We start from the raw sequence: 13501 nt of genomic DNA on the forward strand, positions 1-13501 counted from the left end.
AACCTTAGTGCTTCTAAAATAATATTTTTTGGTTATTATTAATATTTCATAAAATATTTATTTTTATTATTTATAAATATTTTATCGTATTAGGATTTAATTTTATAATATGCAACCGTATGAATACGTTATACTAAGCAATAGCTGCCAATACATTATTAAAGATTTTGCATCACAAATCCAAGTAGTTTTGATGCTTTATTAGATATGTTGTCTATTTATTTGTATTTATTATTCATGGCTAGTTTTATTGTAATGTTACAATGAACTTGAAATATTGGTACATTTTAATATAAAGAGTTTGATTTTGTTTTTCCTTTCATTAACAGTGCATTAAAAGGTCGGAATAGCATTGTCTTTATATGTACGGTCTTGTTTGGTATCCCGGAGGGCGCGGGATCGAGCCACGGCAGCAAACTCGAATTTTTAATTATAAGATTGCGAATCATCTATTGAATATAAATAATAATAATGTATAATTAATTGTATATAGATGTCACTGATTCAGACTTTCGGTCTGGTGGTTTTAAAATCTATTTAATTGTAGGTATTCATTATGTCTGATTGATTTTTTATTTACGTAATTTTGCATGAGTAAAAAATAAATCTCATTCTGCGGTTACATTTCTTGTACAGATTTATCCAGTTGTAACGTATTGGGCTTACGCCTTACGTTAGGTTCCAATGAAAAAATTAAATATAGTTTCTGTATGTAACTAGCCATTTATATAGCATCTAGTATCGCATCCGTTACATAATCAACGGTGGGCATAAAAATAGTATGAATTATAGGACGCTTTATATATTTGCTATTTAAAAAAATATATAATAATGTTACAAATTTCAATTTTAAGTTATTACGAATTTATAAACAGCATTAAATTCAATAGAAAGTTTTTTATATAATAATTTTTATTACCTTTTAAAATTTAATTCTATATTTTACTACTATTAATTCTATAACAATGAAGTATGTATAAGCCTTTATCTTTGAAGTCGAATTGTGAAACGGGAATGTTGTGGCCTTACGATGCATTTTGCAGAAATCAGAATTATTGATTTTTATTTTATTTTTAATAATCACGATCACATATTATGTTTCCTTATATTTTTCTAATCTCACGAATTATTATCGAAATGATTAATTTAAATCGAGCTTAAGTTTTAGCTTCAGCACATAAAATATCTTATATATAATTGTTCTAAGCCGCTTCCGCTTCCGGACGCGCATAACTTAAAATGAAACATTCCCCGTTCAATTATCTACTCTGTAAATCGTATCGCTTTGTATGAACGGTGTGTAACAATACACGTAAACAAAGGAAATATATTTAATTAAAATAATAAATAATAATAAAAATAAAAATTGAATTTGCTCCGACTGATTTTCGAGCCGCCGGCAATGCGTTCTGTTGTTTCGACCAATCAAAAATAAGCATTCAAATATTCAAATAGCGTCGACCAATGAAAAATAAGCATTCAAATTCAAATAGATAGTACCGTGACAACACTTTTAAATAATTATTATTTAATAATAAAATTTTGCTACGCGACAATAATTTTCATTAATTCGTCATTTGACTGAATAAAAATTAAATATATACATAATGTGTTGAGGATTAGAAGAATACATTGATTAAACTAGATAAACAATCATAAAATAATCTTCGTAATGAAATTTTCAAATTTTGAATTCCCGGCGACGGGCTCCGAGGCCTAAAAGTGAGTTTTTGCTTTTATAAATAATCGGATTGCAAATTAACTAGGTGTGTTATATAACTATGAAAATTAAATATATACATAATGTGTTTAGGATAAGAAGAATACATTGATTAAATTAGATAAACAATCATAAAACAATCTTTGTAATGAAATCTTCAAATTTTGAAATCCCGTCGCCGGGCTCCGAGGCCGAAAAGTGAGTTTTTATAATAATATCACATAAACATTATCATTGCTTTCCGATTTTATACACATATACGTTAGATTTTAAGAATTTTAAATTAACCAGTTATGTTTTAAACATGAACGTGTAATATATCCTTAGTATGTGAGGATTGAAAGTTAATGTCGATCAAATCGGCGCTGTCGGACAGCTTATAAATGTGTAGTTTCTTGGATGTTATCTAATAAACGACATTTTACAATGATTATAAATATGTGATTGCATACCTGGAATAATCGATAGCCAAAATATCTAAGAGTGGGTTATTTTTAATTCCGATGTGGCAAAATATATACAATTTTTGTTCTGTGCCATCATTCCTCTTTCTGAATAGCCAAATTTAAGATATTCAGTTACATCAAACTTATGTAGTATGTTCTTTATAAAAAGATAATACTTGCTGACAGTGACTTCAACATGAGAAGATTAACTCTTTGTTTATATATACCAATTCTACGTTGTAGCCATATAGGTCATCAAATTGTTCCATCATTGCTTCTGAAAAATAATTAAAAAACAATAAGACTCCTATCAAGAGTAAACATTGAACACATTATTACTACTAATATAATCCATAAATTAAATTTAAACGACAACCAAAGAACACAATTGATGGATGTACTGTAGAGGATTAAACACGTAGATTGGCATCTTTTCATCTTCTACAAAATTGTCACAATATGTCATATATTTTTTATTATTACTAGCATTGTAATATGTTTAATTAACTTCGGTATGTATACCTTTAATTGCCAAATCACCGCTGTTTGTCTTTTAATATTAGATCCTGGAAAGTCAATAGTAATTTTGTTAGAATAACCGTGTTATATTATTCATTTATAACTAAACACTTACTGGCACACCCGCAATTTATAGTTTTGTCTATAATTTCAAATGCTGCATCACTTGAATCATCTTCAATTGTCACTTTGTAACAAAAATCCCGCGATTATAACATATTTCTTGCCAGATCTGACAGAAGAACTGTCAAAGCAAATTTGGGAAGTCCCGCGCTTGAGAACGAACTAAATTGATTTTAACGAGCGAAATTGATTTTAACGAGCGAAATTTATTTTAACGATTTAAATTGTATAAAATTTATTAAAATATGTATAAAAATCATCAAATACAAAAAAAAATGTTTTTTAAAATATATTTTTAGTTTATAGATTTAAAATATAATATAAATAATGTGGATATGTATTAGCTTCTCTATACAGAAAAAATATGTACCTAAATTTTGGCGAACGTTGGCAATTTAAAGTTTTAGTTTTTAGAGAATTTTTAAAACTTTGCTTTAAAAAGTATTTTAAACAAAAAGGGGCAAAGTTTCAAAATAAGTACTATTCATTACCAACCAACTACTAAGCGCACAGTATTGCAAAAATCCATCTTACTGACGCCTTTGAAACTAAACTACACAAAAATGTATAACACTAATTTAAATATTTTTTAAATTAAAAGTTTCAGAATAAAATTTCAATATTTATTCAAAATATTTTTTTAAACATTAAAAATATTTTTTATTTTATTATGGATTTTAAATATTAATCATTTATTATAGATTTTAAATATCATTAGTTCATTATTAATTTTAAATATAGTGAAAACTTTTTACACTCATTAATTATTAAAATATATAATGCTGCGCAGAAAAACATTTACTTTAAAAAAGATGTAAATCAAAATATTTTTTAATCAAAAAAGACAAAGGTTTCAAAATTATTAATATTTTTAAAACGCACTTTTGGTCTAAAGTAACAGATTAGGTGCTTGATATCTTTAGTTTATTGTTTCTTTCTCATTAGTAAATGTAATTAAAAACTGACTTATATTTACACATAAAACATAGAAATATTTTTTTTAAATTATAAAGTAACTTATGATGTCACCAAAAAACTTTTTTATTACGAAAATTTAAATTTATGATATAATTGTGTTATGCAGCGTTAAAACTGGCACTCAAACACATAAAATACCCTAAAACACAATCAATGACTTATAATCACTCACATTGCACTAACTATATATGATCGATTGTGTTGTAGCGTTAGTAAGGTGTAACAAAATATTTTTTCATATCAGTAATATTTTTGAGCGGATGTGTAACCGATGCTATTTATTATTATTATTATTTATTAAACTGTAAACCTACTTTTAAATGATACAAAATGTTACGTTTTAATATTATTTTTTATGTTGAAAACATTTTGATATTTTTTGTTTTAATAATATTTAGTAAAGTTACAAACCTATTTTAAAAAATATTACAACGAAATCTCTTTGTAACGAATACCGAAATAACAAAATTCCCAGTATAACGAATCTTTAATTTGTCCCCGAAAAACTTGCATACAAAATGTTTTCATTATAACGAAGACTGATCTCAGTATAACGAAATATTTTGATCCGAATTTAAGAATGACGTTGCAACTTTACACAATATTTCTCCAAATTCAGTTCGTTCTTGACGTGGTGTGTGACAGATGTGTTCCAAAGCGACATTACAGGTGTTTCGCTGACCCTCAAACTTTTTTTATAAAACATTTTTTTCACAAATTTTATTGTTTCATACGGTATCCTTAAAAATGGGCAAAAAACTATCTGTCAACCTTATAAGAGGTTATTTCGATGTTGTAGTAATGTGATAATTAAAAATAAAATATATCATCTTCCTTACGTTCAATATAACGAATTTTCAGTATACCAAAATTTATTCATTGGTTCCGTGAGCTTCGCTGTATTGAAATTTCATAGTACAATTTTTAATTTATTATTATCTAGCCAAGTTTTAAACCTATTCATAAATGATATACAATATTTAGATTTATCATTAAATATCTAAGTTTCAATATAACGATAAAATCTAACGTTGTAAATCTAATAAATAATATAAAATGTTTTCTTCTGGAAATATTTAGTCAAGTTGTAAACCTATTTTCAAATGAATTGAAAATGTAAAGTACTTTTTTATAGATTGAACTATTTTGTCTATCATTGAAAATCCTAAATAGTAATGTCCAATTTGAACCATTAAATTTTAAAAAATGTTTAAAAAAATCAGAACGAAGCAAAAATTATATTTAAAACCCAAAAAGTTGAGGGTCCGGTATTCGCACACTCGCTAGCTATCGGTACCTCACGATAGTGAGGTACCGACAGCTAGTATCATATATATATGAACAAAATAATAATAAAAAACGACGTGTAAATATTTATTAGGCGGTCGAAATTGGTGCCGATCCCGACCGTGCGCTCATTGCTCAGTAACCACATTTTATTGGCCTTAACAATCATTTTTACAACTTGTGTTAGTGGCTAATATTTTAATAATACATAATGAATTCTACACAAATATAAAATAAAATGATTGTTACATGTATGTAGACATCTGTAAATTAGGCTTAAAATTTATAATTTAATTCGTTCTTATAATATTAATAATTAATTATAATATTATAAGTATATTTTATGACTTGTTAATGTATCAAGTATATATAAACAAATTAGTAAATATAGCTATTATCTCAGACGCTTGTTAAATGGCTATTGTCAGAGGTAAATTCTCAGGATGCAATTGCGACTTCCTAGGACACTAATCTGTAGCTGTGAATCACAGGATCGAATAGTCGAATCGATTCCTTAAAAACTCAAAACAATAATGAAGGTGAAGCAAATACAACGATAATACACAAATGTAATGCATATAAAGTTTTTTATTGCATATATTCGCAAAGCGTTTTATTTGCGCGCAAAGTCGATTTTCAAAGATAAAACCCTAAACCCATTCTTCCCTGTATTCTTTATGATAATATAATCTTTTTATTCCCTCTCCCGCCAGACGGTGGCGCTGTCTTCTGGAAATGCTTTTTTATTTGAGGCAATCGTAGCGCTCGGCGTGGATTTATGTTAAAATAAAGAGGAAGCGGTTTTCCTGTTAGGCGTTTTCTTCTCATTATCGCTGAAATGGATCCGTTCTGCGGGTTAGGCAATCAAATAACGATTTTCCTGTTTTCGGAGGTGTTCGTATCTGACTGTCGAGATCGCATCAATCTTGATCAGGTTGCACGATGGGAGCGATCAATTAAACTGGAGCGGCGAATTAATTGATTGTGGAATGGAATACTAGCAGCATGGCGTAGACAAATTTAGATAGCGTAGATAAATTGTTAGCTCTTGTTAAAATTTTTGTTCTTAAACTAAAATTCATAGATAGACAAATTATATATTTCATAACCCAGATATGCCCAAGAAATTTTGCTATTTTCAAATTAAAAAAAAACCGCACAGCTTCACCAGACGACAAACAACACTAGACTTAACAATATTCCGGTTTTTATTGTTTAGGAGTTATTACTAAACCCTTTTAATGAGTTCATTCACGTTTTGACTCATGTAAAAGTAATAAAAACGTCACAATTGTAAAAAACAGTGGCACGATTTTAGTGTCCTACCCATAGGACAGTGGGCATATCTGGGTTAAAAACACTACTGTTCAATTTCGTGTTTTGGAAATCGGAATTAGTGATTAGTATATATAATATATATTAGTCACTAATTCCTCTCACATCTCACAGATAAATATTGTGATGAATAAAATACAATCTAACCAGATTGTGCATAGTGACATATTAATTGTAGGCTGTAATAATAGTTCATAATTAATAAAATATATTTCACTGATTTGTAGTTTTTGATTTCTGGCGTTTTACTACTTAGGATTTGATGATTGTGTTTAACCCATTGTAACACATTAGGCTAACGCCTGTCATGTTGCAACGGAAGATTTACAATAAATAAATAAATAGTAAATGTAAAAATTTTCTGTTTTTTTCCGACTGAATGCATATGTATTTAAGGAATCATAAAAATAGACATGTTTATTATTGATTAACTAAACTTAGCTTATTATTAGACATTTTATAGCATATACATATATGTATATATATACGACGTAGTTTATTTAAGTAAAGTAATATGCTTTTTGGACTAATAAATACATTCGAATGACTATTTTTATCTTACAAAGTAACCAACAAGTTAGTTTTCCAAGTAAAATACTAACTTTTCTTTAAGTGAAATTCCAGGATTTTTTGTCTAAAAGTGATTGACATTGTGGTTATGACTTTACTTTTTTATTGCTGCATTGCATTAATCGCAACGCATTTGCGTTATTACTAAACTGATAAAATAATATTACTAATCATAGTTAAGTTAATCAACCTTGATGTCCATTCATGAAATTAATTAAGCCTAATATGAGGTGATCGATTTGTATTATACTTCTAATTGAGGTATAACCTTTTTTATAACCTTTCAAAAAATATGCAACGACTGGTTAATTGATTATTGATTAGTGATGATAGTAGTTTTAACTACCATTATACATATTGTTATTAAATTGAATGATTAAAAATGTATTTAATTTTTTTTATAAGCACATGTATATACAATAATTATTTTTTTTAATAACACGTCATAAGTCAGTATTTACTAATGGATATGTATCATTGCGGTTTTTGTGTTATAATAATTAAAATAAATTAAAACCGCACAAAAATTATTACTTGAAAAAATATTCTGTATCAACTATAAAAATTTGACGTAATTAAACAAACAATATAATCGACATTCATTTTTATTTTTTTCAGTTATTTTCCATTCTGTGTTACGACTATGTAATGCTTTAACTATACCTTTGGGTACAGTGCATAATGAATACTGTACCATTTCAAAAGGAAACTCATTTTAAAACAGTTATAGTGAATAATTACTATAAACGCCGGGCGATGAATGGCCAGAATGTTGTAGCAATATTTTACGCATTAACCGGTGGTTCTATGTCCAAAAGTAATAGAAGTAATTTTTTTATACTACAATTTTACAGTTGAACTGTAATTTCTATACTTTTTTCATTGAAAATTTCCGTTAACGCACTTTTTTTGCTTCCTCTTAACTGACATTTCTCACGCCATACTGAATATTTTGATAGTGATCGATTGTACTTTCATCACGATAAATAATTTAATTGTTTGTGTTTTACTTTCTATTTTAAATCGTATTGATCATTTAATAATTTATTTTTTTCTCGTTGTTACAGATTGCCGAGAGTATAATTGTGTCGGCTATGATGGAGTTTGAATAGCCAGTGGTGTTAAATTCGAGGGCATGTTGCTGCAGCAAGGGCCCGGGGCCGGGGCCACAGCTTGCCCCGGCCCTTCAGCTGACCCTGAAATAGCCCTTGAATCCATCAGGAAGAGCATGAAAGAGGGATGGACCGTCCATACAGGAAGGGATGGGAGGATCTATTATTGCAAGTGAGTGATTCATTCAATATATAGTTAATAAACGGGTTTTACGATTCGTATTACTAAAAGTAATAATAGTCTTATAATATAATTAGGTATATAAAGCTCTTTTCAATACTACAAAATAATATCTATGTATATATATACGATGACTTAGGATAGAATATTATTATTATCTTCATGGGTCATTGCTTCAATGCAGTGACCTAGTCTAAACAATCCATAATATCACGTGATAGTGACAAAACATGAATCATAAATCACAACACAATAGACAATATCAATATGTCAGACGTCCTTAGCGTAAATTATACGCAAAACTGACAGTATACATATGTAGGTCCTCTGAATTGCAACCGAAACTTACGACCGTGTCATCTAATTCACAGTAGATCATATGCGCCTTGGTGAAGAAATACCGTATGTACTTACAAAAGACGTTCTACTATTATATTCGGTGTGATTTATAAAAGCACTTAAACCGCAGACCTTTTCACGTGATCGCATATTTAACATACTTTATAACGCCTTTCGTTTCGTTGAAACGAGATTTGCACGTACCAGACGAGGATATAAAACGACTACTGTTTTATGGCACAAAGACTTTGTCAAACATAATATTTTCTAATGTACTTTAATAACTGTCCAATAATTTTAATTATATTTTTAATATTTTTGTTCTGTAATTAGATTAACATTATATCTTAAGTCGACATAAAAAATCTATAGACCTTTTTTTAAAGTTTTTTAAATGTTAATAAATCCCACAAGTTTACTTCATGGTTTGCACAAAATGTCACCAGCAAAAACATTACGCAAACTTGCATAAATCACTCGCAAGCAAATGGCGATCTTTGTATACCTATCGGACCGAAACTTGCCACAATTGAATATAAAACAACTCCAACCCGAAATCGGTAGTTGTTGCCACAAGATTGTCCACACACCAACTTTTTGCTCTCCAGTTTCTGTATGACGAAGGTCCAAGATTGTCTCGTTGCGGTACAAAACTTGAGGGTCACTCAAGTTTTTGCCAAGCACACCGCGGGCTTCTGGCACAATGCGACGCGTTAAGACTTGGGTAAATTAATTTCGCACACACACCCGAAACTAAAATGTGTGTGTGAAACAATTGTTGGTACACCTTGTTCCGAGTCGAAACACAGTGCTTTTATCCGGCGCTTTTGAAACGGATTTCATTAATTAAATTTGGATTATGAGCGAATTCATCGAATATTATGGGTAAGCCATATTTCACGTGGTTGGATATAGTATATACAGCAAAGGAATGAATGTATTAATTGAAATTTTGAATGCAACCCTTTGTCATTCACCGCAGATTAATATCGCATGATTATATTATTTGATAATATGAATTAATAATGTATTAAATGAAACGTATATTTCGCTTGGCTATATTTATTTCTGTACCTATGGAATAATAATAGTATACGTACATACGGATTTCGATAAGGCATTCGACAAGGTTTGTCATTGGTTACTATAAAAAAAAATGTTCGGATGATTTAACTCGGTTATTCTCGAGTTATTTGAGCGATCATAGATAGTTTGCTGAAAGAGTATTTCACTAAAAAGCCTAACCAGGACCCCCTGATCTTTACGTTATTTAATAATTAAATTAATACGGCAGTTTTCTTCTGTATAATGACGATTTACAATTGCTTAAATGTATATAATCTATTGAGGACTCTTATCTACAGAATGATTTAGATTCTCTATGGAAATGAGTTTCCGTCAAGAGCCTGCTCTTTAGTGTCAGATACTGTGTCATATTCTCGATTAGATTATTCATATGCTCTTAATGGAAACATTTTGGCTTGAGAAGCTTTCACTAAAGATCTCGAAATTACTTTTAGATCATATGATGTCTGCGATAAATCTTCTAAGATGGTATAAATCTTATAAGAAACGCATTTTACTTTAATGATCTGTCAGTTATTCGTGTCCTCTAAGATAATTAAGTTTGCAGGATTCTTAAATTGGGATCTATAATTTGGAATCCCCGAATAACCAAATACTCTCTCTTAATCGAAACAGTTCAGAAAATTTGGTTATTATCTGTTCATAAATCTCAGCGCCTTTAGGAGCGTTGGGATACGTTTTGTTGAGTTTTCGCAGAAATTTGTATCTCGTTATGCATTTCTTAAAACTAATGAGTTGTTGGCAATAAAACTATTTTGGAGGAATTCCAGTTTTGGTTCAGGAAATTTTCGAAAATCACAATTGCATCCTCTTCTAATGCACGTTAGATCCAGGAAGTCAGCACTAGCCGATTCACATGAACTGGCATTGCACATTGATCTGTTTAATGTCAGCTACGAGGAGCTGGACTGACTCGTGTAATTTAATTTAAAAATTTTACGATTTTTTTTCTTATTTACTATGTATTGTTTTTAATTTTTTTTGTGTATTGTAATTGAACTTATTGTTCATTTTTTAATATCGTGACGCATTGAGGTAACCTATTAAGTCTCGATGGTTCTAATTTAATTTAAATAAATTACTGTTCAAATATAAATTCATTCTTGTATATAGTTTATCAGTGTAATTTGTAAGTGGACTAAATCCGATGGTATTTAGATTTATTTAGGAATACATACTATGCATTTTTAAAACTAATGAAAATATATATCTATTGCTCAGAGTCATGTTCAGTGTGTTTTGCAGGTGCGTACGGCGAGATATATTCCCTTTCGCTCACTCGCGTGTTAAGTGACGAGAGTGAGTGAGAGATAAAGGCGTACGTTACATGCGTCCCGCACGCCCACTTTTCACTCGCTCTCGTCACTTAACACAAGAGCAAGCGAAAGGGAATGTGTCTCACCGTACACGTCTGGTTTTTTACGATACTTATTAGGAAGAAGCTTATTTAAAAAACATTAACTTATTTTTGGACAGCCACTTTCTTCAAAGTTTCAAACATAGCTTTGAATGAAAATTAGTTTCAATAAGAACACGTTGCGCATTGGATCAACAATAATAGGAAATAGTGCATATTATCAATATAATTTTTGCCACTAACAAATATGTCATTAGTTCCTATAAGGTTTTGATTTTTTTTATTATATAATATAATTTATAATGATATATGGTTTATTAAATTCCATTAAATGAAAGCATTCAGTGATTTTTAAAATTTAAGTAAAAATATTATATTATAAGTTTTATATTAGCCCATAAGTTTATATGTAAGTCAATTTATTAAAACTCTGTAGTATAAAATAAAAACTCATATATTTCCAGCGTATAATCTCATCTACTAATCTTGATATAAATTATTAGATAACTATTTTTTCTGTTTTGTGTGGCACACGCATTTCTCGTTGCTCAAAAAACTGTTACATTTAGATAAATTCTCAATGTGGAGATAGAATTTATTAAATTATGTAGTTAATATGTTGTGATATTTGAATACAAAAATACTTCAGGAGGAGAAAAAATGTATAAAATTCACTAAGCTGTTGAATATTTAACTATATTAGATATTTTTTTGTGATAAAAAAATTTACGTTATGAGGTTTTAGGATTTGAGGCTAAAAGGATGCGACTGCATGTAAATAGACGCTGAAATAGCTAGTAACAGTTTATTTTATAAACATATAAATTACCACATATAAAGAGACACTTAAATGCTGCTATCAGAATTGAAAATGACAGGTATTGGAAGTCAGAGGGTCATCGCTGGCGAGTCAAGTTGTATTATTGTCGGCTATTCGCTGATGTCACTTGTCTTGATGCGGGCTCGGCTCGTATATGCTGCAGTGACTGTACCATTTCCCCAAATATTTTATAATGCTGATTCGAGACAGTTCTCGCAAATAGCAGATGAGAATGTTTGCTAGCCAATTGTATCGCTTCTTGGACACTCCCCCAAGATGTGCTCATGCCTTAGAAGAAATTGTTTATATGATTACTCCGGCGATTGCTAAAAAAAGAGTCGAATAACAATAGTAATGTGCGATGGATAGAATATATTATTTAGCGCGCGTCCTTTTCAAACAAAGAGTAGTTTTTTCGGCTGTCTTGGGACGGATGTGCTATTAGGTTGTCCGTGTAATATTTTTAAATATTAACGCAATTATTTGGTCACGAGATCTCTTTTCATTTTTCGAGACGGGGTTAATCTCTCTTTTCGTTTGTTATATGATTGTTAGAGTGACCTCTAAATTAAAATAAATTATACATGTAGATGAAGCACCCCCCCCCCCACAAAATGTATGCATGTAGGCTTGGTCTGTGATATATAATATAAAGTATTAAATTAAATATATGTAGCGGTTATTAATAAAGTTTAGTTTATATATTCATCATCTATTCTATTAAATATAGATATTGTAAACAAATAACTAATATAAACGACAAAGAGCGAATATGTGCTGATTTTCGATTTTTTATCTATATTTTTATATTCAGATTCTGAATATTTATAGCAATCGTTTAACTACTTTCACCTGACTGGTAAATCTTGTATCAACTCTATTGTGCAACAATCAAGATTTTCTTGTTTTTCTTACTGACCAGAGATGTTGAGATAATAATGGAAAAGTGGGTCAAGATCTACGAATTATCTCATCAATTTATGTAATTAATATGAATATTGATCACGTATGCATGTATTTATAATTAATTACAATTTATAGTGAATCATACCTACTATAAAACCGCTATAATAAATTCTATTTTGTGAGCAAATCTGAATTATTAGATAATATAAACAAAGCGTCATTGTTTTACAAATAGTATATACATACTAGAAAATCGCCTTCTGGTTTTTTAAATATAACATGTTGTATTGACGCTGTAAGTTATAGTTATTAGTACAATTTAACAAATTTTATTGGCAAATATAAATGTAGAAATTTAATATAGTACTACTTGAAATGAAAGTGTTATCAATGGTTGACTTGAAAGAAACCAATGTTTATCAAATGTTTATCGCAATAAATTAACACAGCGTATTAGAAGCACGCACGCACGCACATACATCAACAAACAGTGCTTGATTTTTAACCATTTGTCAACTTTAACAAAGCTAAATGTTGAAACTTTGTTGACGATCGTGACTTGCGTCTGAATTGTGATCGCTTTGGCAAATTGTTGCCCAGACAAAGGGCAGACGAATTTTACGACTTTGACATTTGAACCGAGTAATATTCAAATTTTTACGCTTAGTTATTTTTGATTTATTATTATGGGAAATGAGGACATTAGTAAGAGTCTTACATAC

General features: G+C 29.4%; 1 protein-coding gene across 4 annotated transcripts in view; it reads left to right on the forward strand.

The window, feature by feature from the left end:
- LOC148228653 (uncharacterized) overlaps positions 1-13501 on the forward strand; it is a 278757-nt gene that overhangs the window by 66797 nt on the left and 198459 nt on the right. For all 4 annotated transcript variants that reach the window (XM_088199014.1, XM_088199016.1, XM_088199012.1 and 1 more), the window contains exon 2: positions 8046-8262. Coding sequence is in view for 2 of the 4 variants with exons in the window: in XM_088199012.1 (XP_088055138.1) it covers positions 8114-8262 (149 nt within the window). In the remaining 2 variants the exon portion in view is untranslated. The remainder of the gene's footprint in view (positions 1-8045; positions 8263-13501) is intronic.

The sequence above is a fragment of the Plectrocnemia conspersa genome, unplaced genomic scaffold (genome assembly GCF_051122295.1).
Source record: "Plectrocnemia conspersa isolate PC_06_02 unplaced genomic scaffold, ASM5112229v1 ptg000012l, whole genome shotgun sequence".
Classification (NCBI taxonomy): domain Eukaryota; kingdom Metazoa; phylum Arthropoda; class Insecta; order Trichoptera; family Polycentropodidae; genus Plectrocnemia; species Plectrocnemia conspersa.